The sequence below is a fragment of the Leptonotus elevatus genome, chromosome 13, assembly GCF_054856555.1.
Source record: "Leptonotus elevatus isolate MCC_2025b chromosome 13, RoL_Lele_1.0, whole genome shotgun sequence".
NCBI lineage: Eukaryota > Metazoa > Chordata > Actinopteri > Syngnathiformes > Syngnathidae > Leptonotus > Leptonotus elevatus.
Window position 1 is genome coordinate 8,504,734 of NC_141251.1, and position 12,532 is coordinate 8,517,265.

A 12,532-nucleotide genomic window follows, 5' to 3' on the forward strand; every position below is an offset into this window, starting at 1 on the left:
CGCTACTGTAGCGAGAGGGAAAAGTTTCAGGAAGTGATGGGGTTCCGTTTTTAACCTGTCTTTGACGTGTTTGTCTACAAGAGTTTTGACAAAATTCGCATTGAAAAATTACCGACAACTGCGCATTGTTACATTATTGCACAGGAACAAACGTGACACGCTGGTAACACCCTCTGCAGTTTGGTACGTATTGCTCGGTGACTTGACTAGAATGTTACCCACATGGCTAAGCTAGCTCTAAGTTAGCTGCTACTTTAGTTGCCCCTACTGCAAGCCATACTTAGTCGTATCGACTGTATTTGTCAAAGGAATAAGGATTGTTGAGCTTACCATTATGGACAATTTAGTGTGGTGGAGATGCTGCGAGTTCACGGTAATGCTACTCGGTAACAACAGTTAAAAAAATATTAACTAAAGGCGAACGTTTTGTGACGCGTGATATAGCATTGGCATATCTGATTGATTTGGAACTGATTCCATTCTTTTTTTTAAGTCCAAACACGGGCGAAATATTTCACACTAATTGATGCTAGAAGATTACATATGCTCTGATGTCGCCCTCGATCTGCTTTGTATTTTGGGACATGTCCCAACACAGTATTAACGTGATTTAAAAAAAGAAGAAGAATTTATTGGTTTCAAGTTAAAGGCTTGCTCCACATGCTACAACTTTACAATAATCACTTGCAGGAGGCATAAGAAGCCTTGTAATTCAAACAAAAGGTAAATGATATCACTGAGTCACTGACAATCTCTATGACAATATGCATCATTTTCAGATAGTCAAGCTGCTTGCAGTTGTGTTTTCTTTTCTATTCATCTTTTGAAAATGTATTTCTTCTCACAAATACTTGGATGAGAGGCGGGAACGTCTTCTAAAACAGAGCAGTCCAGTTGCAAAGGATTCAATTAAATTCTCACAAATAATTGAATTATAATCACCTATCTGTTTTCTTCACACGTATGGTTTAGATCCATCTATACATTGCAAATTAATTAAAACAAATACTCAATAGGGTGTTATGATTTGCTTTGTTTTCTGTAAAACAGTATTGGTATGAATATGACACATTGTTTTTATAATATGTTTAGTTTCAATGACAGCTCCTAAAAAGAGGGCGCTACCCAAACCGCTCCCGGATGGCTTCATACTGACTGACCAGGGGAAGAAGAAATGGAGGCTGGGGAAAATCTTAGGTCAAGGTGGCTTTGGACTGATCTACCACGGTAATCAGAACACTATCTGATGACTGCGCACTAACACACACGGTCCGATCCATAAATATTGGGTCATCTATAATTGTAGGGTATTAAAATCAGGTAAATGGTAGAGGAATTACAGCAGTTTGTATGCATGCCTCTGTGGTGACCCACAAGGGGTAGATATTCACTAGTGACCTATACTTTTACAGGCTCCTACAATAAGCCATTTTGTAAAAATGGCATGTTAGCAGCACCATTTTTTCCTTTAAAATGAAATGTTTCATATGTTAGTTTTTTTAAAGCACATCTGTATAGCAATAGCAACCACAGAGACAGTAATAGCTATAAGCTCGTAAGTTCCGTATCAGTACTCTATATACAGGCCAGGGTGGGTTACAAATTGGCATATTCAAGAATCCTTCCTCAAAAAGATATGCTTTGATTTGTTTTGTTTTTTCCCCCCAGAGGACTAACAGTCCATGCCTTGATTTGTGCTTGCTTTTCAATATTGCATATGACTTATACCTGGACTGTGTGCAAAATCCTCTTCCCTGTCTGTCTCATAACATCTTAAAGCATCCCAAGACATTGGCAGCCCCGTCTCAACGGATACCGACTTTGTGGTAAAAGTGGTGAGTATATTTATTTACAGTTTGTGAATATGGACATGCATAGTTTAATTGTTTTTTTTTTTTATGACATGGAATTTAGCATTTAATGAATTCATTTTGAATTGATGAATTAATTGTGCAGGAGTACCTTGAGAATGGCCCCTTGTTCTCCGAGCTTTGCTTCTACATAAGGGCAGCAAAACCAGAGAGCGGTGAGTACCACCTCACATTCAGAATGGCAAAGAAGACTGACTGTCATCTGTGTTTATTCAAAATAAGACATTTGCAAACCTCTGTTTTTACTTTGGAAAACAATGACCAAACTGGTAACATAGTACAACATCAATTCCCCTTTTTTATTTTATTTTTCTTCCTTTTTTTTCTTCTTCTTAATAATAATAATATTATTAATCACTCAATATCAGCAAGTGAGTGGAGCCACCAGGGATTTCTGATATCTGAATGTTCTGAATTTATCTAGCTTGTGCAACAGAAAATCCTCATACACTTCTCTCACTTTGTTTTAGTGCAACAATGGATGAGAAGTAGAAGACTTGACCACCTTGGCGTCCCAAAATACTGGGGATCAGGGCAAACTGAGTATAATGGCCTCAGGTATTAATGTGTCTTGGTCTGGACTCTAGATGATGTTATATGTGGCTGGCTTTGAGTGGTGTTCAATAGCTTTTTGCAAGTTTGAGTTTTGAAATATCAATCTTCCAATTTTTCTAGAAAGAAAACAGTTAGCTCCTTCTTTACCAAATGAAAGGCTTTCTCATTTAAATCTCTTCTGTTGTTTAGGTATCGTTTTATGGTTATGGAGCGACTGGGCACTGATCTTCAGAAAATTAGCGAGCGTAATGGAGGTCGCTTTAAGAAGGCTACTGTGCTCCGAGTTGGTCAAGTATTGGTGAGTGGCGAGACCATCCCCACATGAAATAAATAGACCTACCCCATAGACCCCCCCCCCCTATTGATAAAAGTATACAGATGAAAAAGCCCCTGTGACACACCATAACAGTCTGTACGTGTTAATGGTATAGCCACAATACCATAAGACTGTCAGTATTTTTAATTCCGTTGTTTTTGTCACTGTCTTCTCATATCAGCTGATGTACAGTATATGTGTTTTGGGGCATTTAGAACATTCTTTTCCATTAAGTGTGAATTGTTGTTGGGAGGCAAACTACCATATTTTTTTTAGTCTATTGCAGAAGCATTCCTCAAAGTAAATGAAGAATTTGATCGACCCAACATTCTGTCCCCTAACAAATTCCTACGGGTGACCCGGCACCAGCAGTGACACCCCGAAACGGTTTTGCAAAGCTTGTTTTTGTCTTGTAGGTGGATATACTGGAGTATGTGCACGAGAATGAATTTGTTCATGCAGACATCAAAGCCTCCAACCTTATGCTGGGTCAAAGAAACCCTCAAGAGGTTAGTTTGAAACTTTCACTCTCAGACAGTTATTAGTTGCAAATATATGTGGTAATACTGCATTTGGTGGGAGAAGAAAAATCATGTGAGTGGCTCGCTTTGGTAAGACCTGATGTTGACAAACCAGAAGTCATAGGGACTTTTTTTCAATTAATAATCAAATGTTGCACAATCTGTCATCGCATGTATTTAAAAAAACAAATTAAAAACACGGCAGTTTTGGCGTCTTTGCAACAAATAATTTATGTACATGTCTCTTTTTTTCTTTTTCTTTTTTCTTCCCTGCATTAGCTCTATTTAGTCGACTATGGGATGGCCCGCAGGTACTGTGTTGATGGAGTCCAAAAAGAGTATAAAGAAAATCCCAGGAAAGGCCACAATGGAACCATTGAGTACACCAGTCTCGACGCTCACAAAGGTGTTGGTAGGTTAAGGTTTTCATGACCATTACAGGTTGTTAAAATAAATAAATAAATAAATTGAATATGCTTTGACCTACTAATAATACTTCATATATATTTTAATGTGAGTACATTCCCTTGATTACTTACAGTACGTACATTTGATACTATAAGATTGTTGCTCAAGTAATAATCTACAGGGCTTCTACCAAAGATATTTTCTGTTAAGGTATTTTCAGGTACTATATTCAAGATTGGTCAATTCAAATTCAAATTTTAAACTCTATTGTATCTTTTGAGATTGTTTGGTTGATGGTGACTAATGGTGTCCTTGTGAGCGTCACTTTGTGATTTGTACAGGAGGGGATTTGTTCTAATTGTAAACTGTATGTTCATTCAGGATTTTTTCTAAAACATACATTAATACTTGTAATCATCTTCAGCAAACGTGACCATTTTTGTAGTAGTTGGCAATAATGTACCAAACAAATGTTAAGCAAGCACAGTGAGGCTTATTATATCATTTACAGTATTTGAACCCTGTTAGTCAGTGCATGTAAAACACTTTGTCCGCCTGTCAGTCGCCACCTCCCTCTACTGATATCGGGAAAACATTAACTGGCAAATTGCCTGCTTGCATCCTTCTCTTCTCATTGACCATCGATTGTCCGTCCACCGCCCCTGCAGAATTCCCAGACACAGTCTCTGTTTAACAACCTACTAATTAGCTGAAGTCATAACCTGCAACATGTATTCTTCCCCCATTAATTGGTGACTTTGATGTTTGGTTAGCAGAATGCACGAGCCACGCATGATCATCACGCTGGCTAGCTCCATCACCAAGCAGGTCAATACTGTATGCTTGGTTCACTATCAGCGTAGTGGTGTATGCATAAAATAATACTGACCTGTCTCCAATATCTATCGAATTCCAAATCAGCAATTTAATTGGAACATTAAATATGAATGGAATGAGGATAAGTGGTTTAGATAGTGGATTGAATCACAATAGCTTTTAACTTATTTTCATAGAGATTTTTTTTCTTCTGCTGGATCTTAGAAGCCTGACAATGATCCATCCATCCATCTGTTATCCGAATATTTATATATAACAGTGTGCTTAAACCAGAGATAGCCTTTTGAGAAATTCTCTCATTTCTGAGTTAACCTTTTTCTCATGCACGTGTAACAAAACATTTTTGGTATCATTCTATTAATGGAACACCGCACCCCAAATAAAAAGTAAAGATGAATCAATGAAAATCAGACATTGCTTTTAAACAGTGGTCCAACCGAATAGTTTTTAAAAACAAACTATCGTAATAAAACAGGCCTGGAAAAAACATGATGGAAATTTTTTTGAATAATTTTGCCATAGAGATTCTTTGTTATTTGTTGTGACGTCCCCGGGATCCATTCGGAGGTGTTTAATCATGTTAGTTTGCACAATGTAATCTTATTGCAAATATTGCACTGAGGCTGGTCATTTATTTGATAAGTATTTATTTATTTTTGTTATTTAATAAAGTTAAGCCTCATTTTCAATTGCGTGCGTAACCCACAGCACATGCACAAAGTGTGTTTGGCGGCTTCTTCTTTGGGTCGGCAGATGAGTACGAGGCCTACAGTGCTCTCAAAAACGCTTCTTGTGTGGTCAAAATGGACACCCCTTTGTGCTCAAAATTTCCCCTACATGCATATGATTGTGGCCCAAATTTAATACTATTCTGTAGCCTCTGTTTACATCCTGCAGAATGCCTTGCAGGTCGTAATTAGGGTCTTTTATTGAGATTTTGTACTTTCAAACATTGTATGAACAATTGAACATATTTTCTATATATGATCACTGGTTTATCGGGATGTATTTTGATATTGATTTAGCACCAAGACTTGGTCTGGCCCCACATTACCACTCAGCATTGTTTTAGTTTTAAGGTGTTTACTGTTTTTATGTTATGAATTAGTTCGAACTGTCTTTGTTTTTATGTCTGTTTTTTTTCTTTATGTACAGCACTTTGTTTTTATGTATGTTTTTAAAGCACTCAAATTGAGTTAAGAATTAATGGGTGGTGTATAGAATCAAAAACATGAGGATTTTCTTGATGATTGGGGTGTTCCCACTCCCCATACATTTTTTTCACTTCCAATATAATACCATTATTGCAGCCTAGAGTTCTGTCCGATACCGATGTTGAGCCAATATATCAGATACATACTTTTATTTTTTAGTATGGAATGTTAGAAGGGAATTGATCAAGTGATATAATGATAAAATAAAAACAACATCAATTAAAGGACCCTGAGAAACAACTATAATAAAGTACATTAAAGTGCAGACGCTGCTGGATAGAAGAGCAAGAGCAGGAGCGGAGTCTGGAATGGACTGCTTGTATATGAGTGCTCATATCAGAGCTTTTGCATGGAGACCGACATAATCCAATACGGGTTTTTTTGTGGCTGATATCGGACCAATATCAATATTAGATCAGGCTTCCCACACTTGATGTTTTAATATTTATGGACATTAGTGTATTTTTTTGAGACTCCATTAAAAACGACACAATGAATGACAAAAATGATCATTGGGAATTTTAGTCCATTTGAACCCATTGGAAACTTTTTAGTTTCTCACATGATCATTCATCCTCAAGATGAGTTTATCATGTTGTTATTCCAAGCATTTTGGGCTATAAGCAGACAGCCTTAGAACACTTCTCATTGCCTCCTGATCCTCATTGATCATTTAGCTTCCCTGCCAGGTCCAGACAATTTAATGACTCCAGTGAAGGCCAACGAGTGTTTTATTCATTGTAGCAATTTCCTTTTCTTCACACTTTCCTTCACAATACATGCCTTCTTCCTGACATTCCGTGCACACACTGAAGACGGAATGGTTCAAAGATGATTAAGTCAAGATTAATAAATGCCGGCACATTTACAGCTACGCACCTGTTATTGTGCAGTCGGATTACCACCATCTCGTTGATTATCTTGTCCTGGGTGGCCAGGACCATGCTTCCCCATCAGACCTCCCTGTTGGCTGGGGAGAATCAATGCCAGTCATGGCTCAAGGAGAAGATTTCTCCCCTCAAATGAAACCAGTCGATACGTAATTTCTCCAAAGACGTGTGATGGCCATTACTGTATTGAGTTGCTAAAACTCCCCGGGCTCGACCCTTCTGGATGGACTTGGTTTTCGAGTATTGATGCACTTCACAAATTAATGTAGTTCCAGTCTCTTTCACACAGTAATATGCAAGCACTCTTAAGTTTATTACATTTTATTTTTAAATACTGTACATGCTTTTAACAGTAATTTAGTTAGTAATTGTGATGGAATGAAACCCAACATGTAATTTAAGGGTTATTCCCTTAAAATACTACTGTATGTTTTACTCATTCCAACGTTGCTTTAGACATTATTTACACAAAATATTTTCACAACATTCAGCATCCCCAAAATAGTTTCTTTCTGTGCAAAAACCAAACAAATGTGCAATAACTGTTTCATAATAACCATTTTTGTTTCCAAACAATAGCATCGTAGCAGCTATAGCTTGCATGCTTGCCAGTGACACTTACAATATCTCCATGTTATGTCCATATTGCACTGTGGTGTGGTATGTGGCTTATAATACAGTATGCATTTCATTGTAGTGATGATCTTAAATAAAAGAACATATGAATAAAAACGGACAAATAGAATAATAAAATACATTACTTACGTTGCATCTGTTTCTTTTTGCCTAAGCTCCATCAAGACGTGGAGACATTCAGATTCTTGGATTTTGTCTTCTTCACTGGTTATGTGGGTCTCTTCCCTGGGACAATGACCTCAAGAACGCAGTGAAGGTCATGGAAGCGAAGGCCAGGTACGTCCCGCCAAATTTTGGCCTGACACATTTATTTGGAATTTGTATAACTGGTGAATCTATCTTTAAATCAGTGATTGCTGAATTAATAGTGTCTTGAAATAATTGAGGAAAATATATTGCTCTACAAAGCCCAGCACAGCTGCTGTGGATTTAGGCCCAATCCCATTACTTCCTCGTCACCCTGCACTAAGGGTGGGCGATCTTGCACATTTTGTAAGGAGGTCAGGCTCTATCTTCGTGAAAAGGCACCTGCAGCCCTCGTCTCTAACCCTCCCCCTACACTTTACGGAGAATTGGGAAACTCCTTTGTCCGCGTGAACGCGCATTCATAATGGGGAGGGACAAGATTAGGGGTAACGGGCAGTATTGGGATTGGACCTTAGTCTCTAGACTTGTTTGTCTCAGCAAGGGGAAGTTGAGCTACATACAACCATCACAGCAAATGCCGCTTATGTGGTAGTTATTGCTCCTGGTTAGTATCTGATCAGAACAAATTGGATTTAAATTTATAATTTGCTATTTTAGTTGAACCATCAGATAGCATAGCATAGCACTTGTCCCACTTATACAAGTTAGAATAGTCTCTAATCCAATTAGAACTGTTCTATATTTTGTAATAAGAATTGGTTGAATAATTTGCTTCAATTTAGCTCATTGCCGCCGTGTCCTTTCCCAACCCCACTATCTCCTTCTAAATAATGTTCCCCTCATAATGTTTCTACTGCTCATTCCCTCACTGTTTTATCTGTCTTGCTTGGTGCTCAGACTGATGGATAAGCTGCCAGAGTCTGTCCAGCAGCTGTCAGTGAGTGGAGCCAGCACAGGTAATTTTCAACAATCTGAAGTTCCAGGACTTCACTGACACCTTTTAAGTTGAACATGACATTTTGAAGCACAATGATCTTTGCGGTTAAGCATTCCTCTGTTGTAGATGCCTCGTTTAGTTCATATCACGTTACTTGAAAACATTGAATGGAACTTTCAGGAAGCCACATCAAAATCACAGAGTGCGTGGATCGGTCATCAGCACAGTTAACCACAGAGGAGGTTTTGCAATCTTTCACATTGAACATTTTAACTAGGAAAAAAATTAATTAATTACCATTGTTTGAGCAAATTGGGCATAACAATCTCTTAACACTCTACATGCCCACACCACAGAAACATTGGTCTTTGTAATTTTTTATAGAGACTGGATAATTACTATGGTGACTTTCAACGGTAGAGGCAATACAATTAAGCTAGTGATAGAATGTGTGTACACCACTTAAGTAATTAAATGAGTGCAGATTGTTGACATTTGTTACCATGGCACTATATACTATATGCCCATTTCAGCCTATCATGATTTTTTTTCTAGGCTGCTTTCTTTGTCATAAATTAGTCTAGATCACGTGTCAAACTCCAGGCCGGGGGGCCAGACCTGGCCTGCTGCATCATTTTATGTGGCCCACTAATGCTAATCATGCGCATCTGCTTACATCATGATGATCATGGTGCTATATTCCGCAAATGGTATTCAATTTGAATAATGTTGAGATATTGTAAGAGTTTGTTTTGTCACCAAATGCCTTTTAAAAAAAGTCTATTTTTTGTCATAGCTGACGTCTAGGAGCAATAGAATAATTTTTATTTATTTATAAAAATTCGTAGGATGCATTGCATACCACAATGTATAATTTTGTGTAACATAAATTATTTAACGTAGTTGTTTAATATATGTGAATTAAAGAAAGGATGCCAGGAAGTCATTTGTCGAGACAGTCCTCCAATAAATACAACCACATAGGTTGTTTTGAAAAGGTGGCAAATTACAACCAAGTGTTACATATTTTACTTGAGCAACCTCTATTGGCCATGTTAAATAGCGCAAAAATCCAAAAATGAGGCTTGAACCCGGTCCGTCTGGTCGGAAGACGAGTGTTTATCTGACTTAGCTACTTATTTGTCCAGTAATTATTTTAGTGTTGACTACATGTTTTCGATCTACAATTTCACTGTGCCGTGTACTGTACAACCTCACTGAAAACCTCATCCTAAACCCCAACCATTAGTCCATGACAAATGAACACTAAGATCATTACCGGACTGTTAGCTCAGTAAGATAGACGTTAGTCTTTCGACCAGACGATCCGGGTTCGGGTCTCAGTTTTGTATTTTTTCACAATTTAACACGGTAGAGGTCGCTTGTTGAAAATATTTTTTTCCCCCCATGGCCTAAAAACACTCAATTCAGCGCAGTACAAAATGATTGCAAATAAAACCTTTAAAAAATAAAATAAAAAAAGTTTATCCAGACTTACCTCACTAGTCCTGGTGGGGGGTGATGGCATACAGCTGGTCGCTTTCATTAACTGCGAGGTAAGCGCGCATGCTTCCTTTTTTCACCTCCAATACGATTGAATGCCTTTGAGAGGGGCTTGACAAAAAACAGCTGTATACTCATTTACCAAAATCAGTAGTATAGCATGTTCTAGAGACTTGTACACTACTAATAAACTATAGCCATAGATAATAGGTAGATAAGACACCCTTTTTCAGATGCTTGCCTATGCTAAGCTAATGTCCATGCATTCCATTGCCTTTGAAGGGAATGCTGGCCCTGCCAAAATGGCCGCCACAGATGTGGGACCATCACTCCTGCACATTTGTTAGCTGGATCTAGTCTGTACTATAGAACTGTGGTGACAGCGGCACAACCCAGAAATACATGTAACAGCTTCTTTTGCGGCAGTAAATATTCACCCATGGCGAATTCTGGGACTAACAGACTGACAGCTATTGCACAATGGGTTATTTTGAGTGGACTGAACATTAATTACAGTTTGTTAAATCCGGAGTCCGTTGATCCCAGGTCTGTTGAATTGAGGTTCCACCTTTTCACTAGCCGACCACACACATGCAGGAATCCTGGAAACGAGATTAATAAATCCAGAAGGCATAATCCAGTATTCATCTGAATCTAGGGGGCTTCTTTGCCTTACCAAGGTCGCTTTAGCAGTACTCCCGAAAGGAGACAGTTCTTGTTCCAGTTTTCTTAAATGTCGTAAAAATAGCAATCCATGATATGCAATGATTTAAATTCCATTTTGAATAATCTCTCCTTGAGGTCCAAGGTACTATAGAGTAATTGTACAATGAAAACTTGTTCCACTGACAATGTCATATCAAAATTGGGCTTGTTTGATTATTTCTTCCAAGGAGAAGTTACGCGCGTGTACGGTTAAGGACCGAATAGTCCTCTGCTGACAAAGCCCAGCTGCCTGCCACAGATAAGACACAGGTTCTGTATCAAATTGAGTGTGCAAGTCAGTGATACAAGTTCAAATGCAGTATGTGCAATACACAACATCTGGCCTGAGGCTGGTTGACAGTCACGCACATGCGTACTATGCTTGCTTAATTCCCTGAGAGGAGGCACAAGAGCCCCTTGTGAGCTGAATTCACCTGTCACTCACATCTCAAGCTCCCATCACTGGTTGGAGGGTCAAGGAAGGAAATTACATGTAAAGTAAGGTCTTCTGAATCGGCAATGTTTTTTTTAAATGTAGCAAAGTAATAAAATTTAATCAAATATTGGTCTATCAAGTGTTTACCAGACATACAAGTGCTCCCACTGTATGAGGAAGACTTTTACAAAATATGCATTTCTCTAGTCTAGGATCATTTGCTTTGATAACGAGTTGTAAAACAGCGGACCTTCGCATTTGAGTGATTTGTTGAGATTCATTTTCTTGATAAGAAATAATCAAATTAGAATGTGAAAGTTGTTTTTTTTCTATACTGCTCGAAGCCTTAAACATTGAATAACAAATCTTTTGGTACCCTAATTTTTGTATGGTACTGGATATAAATATCAGTCGTGTGTTTAGAAAAAAAAAAAGTTAAATGTTTTAAAAACATGTATATATATTTTTTAATCGAATGTATTCTAATTTGTATCCATATAGTATTTTTTTGAATTCATACAACTAAAACAAATGAGCTGTCACTTATTATTTCATTTTTATTTGACTGATGTTTGGTACCGTTTCAGTGCCAGTATTTTATGCAGGTATAGTATTGCAGTCAAAATGTTGACACTACCGTAGTCTGCTACCATGGTTGTACTATGGCATGCACAAACAACATGTAAAACAATTACTCTTGGACTTGCGTATCTTTGTGACATGTTCCTCCTGTCTTCAGCTGAGGTGGCGTCCCTGCTCATGTATGCGAAATCTCTGGGCTTCCAAGACAAGCCAGATTACCAGCGCCTGAGGCAAATGTTGTCTACTGGAGCAAAGGAAAAACTGGATTTCTCTGTACCCCGTGTCGTCGGGGAGAGGTCCAAGGTGCTCGATCCTCCCACCAGGGGCAAGGTGAGAACATTGCAGTCATTTACAAGTAGAACGATTTTCACGATTTTCGAGTTACGAGATGTTGCTTGGTCGTTTTTTTCTTCTTCTTCTTTTCCTTAGTGTACATGCGTGCGTGTCACTTGGCCACACTCAACACTTAGAATTGTTGTTTTGAACCCAGCTCGTCCCTATTTACAGTAATACTTAAAAAAATTACTTTAAACACTTTATATATGAAACCAGTTTTTTTTTTATACAAATGAAGGGCTGATTTTCTAACTCTGGTGTGGAATGAATTTGACATTTTTTATTCATTTCAGTGCGGAATATTGAAAGAAAGAAAAAAAACTACTAATGTGAGGCCTTTTTCTGCCAGCTACATTGATTTCAGATGTCATAAAGCTCCCGGGAGGCTCACAAATGTATTCTTTAATCCTATGTAAAGTAATATAAATCAGATTTACAGTGCATTCAGCAGTTTGGCTGCTGGTCACATGTATCCCAATTTGCACCTCTGAGTCTCTTAACCTCGTGCGAGATGTGACAGCGGTGAGGAGGAGCGCGTCGACCAGAGGTGAGCGGCTCCAACGCTGGAGGATTCTCCTCCAATTCACCGCAATCACTTCCCGACCCCTCAGGCCACCGTTTGAAGAAGTTGATGACAC

The 12,532-nt window shown here is 38.3% G+C and overlaps 1 protein-coding gene across 2 annotated transcripts in view; it reads left to right on the top strand.

Moving 5' to 3' along the window:
• LOC147163714 (serine/threonine-protein kinase VRK1-like) overlaps nt 1-12,532 on the top strand; it is a 14,277-nt gene continuing 1,745 nt past the window's right edge. The window contains exons 1-11 of one of the 2 annotated variants that reach the window (XM_086093131.1): nt 1-183; nt 1,093-1,227; nt 1,780-1,835; nt 1,957-2,026; nt 2,342-2,429; nt 2,616-2,724; nt 3,159-3,251; nt 3,543-3,675; nt 7,404-7,524; nt 8,293-8,351; nt 11,716-11,888. In XM_086093131.1, coding sequence (XP_085949257.1) covers nt 1,098-1,227; nt 1,780-1,835; nt 1,957-2,026; nt 2,342-2,429; nt 2,616-2,724; nt 3,159-3,251; nt 3,543-3,675; nt 7,404-7,524; nt 8,293-8,351; nt 11,716-11,888 — 1,032 coding nt within the window. In that variant the 5' untranslated portion in view covers nt 1-183; nt 1,093-1,097. Of the gene's footprint in view, nt 184-225; nt 374-1,092; nt 1,228-1,779; nt 1,836-1,956; nt 2,027-2,341; nt 2,430-2,615; nt 2,725-3,158; nt 3,252-3,542; nt 3,676-7,403; nt 7,525-8,292; nt 8,352-11,715; nt 11,889-12,532 lie in introns of those variants that run through there. The other variant, XM_086093130.1, reaches the window with a different exon arrangement.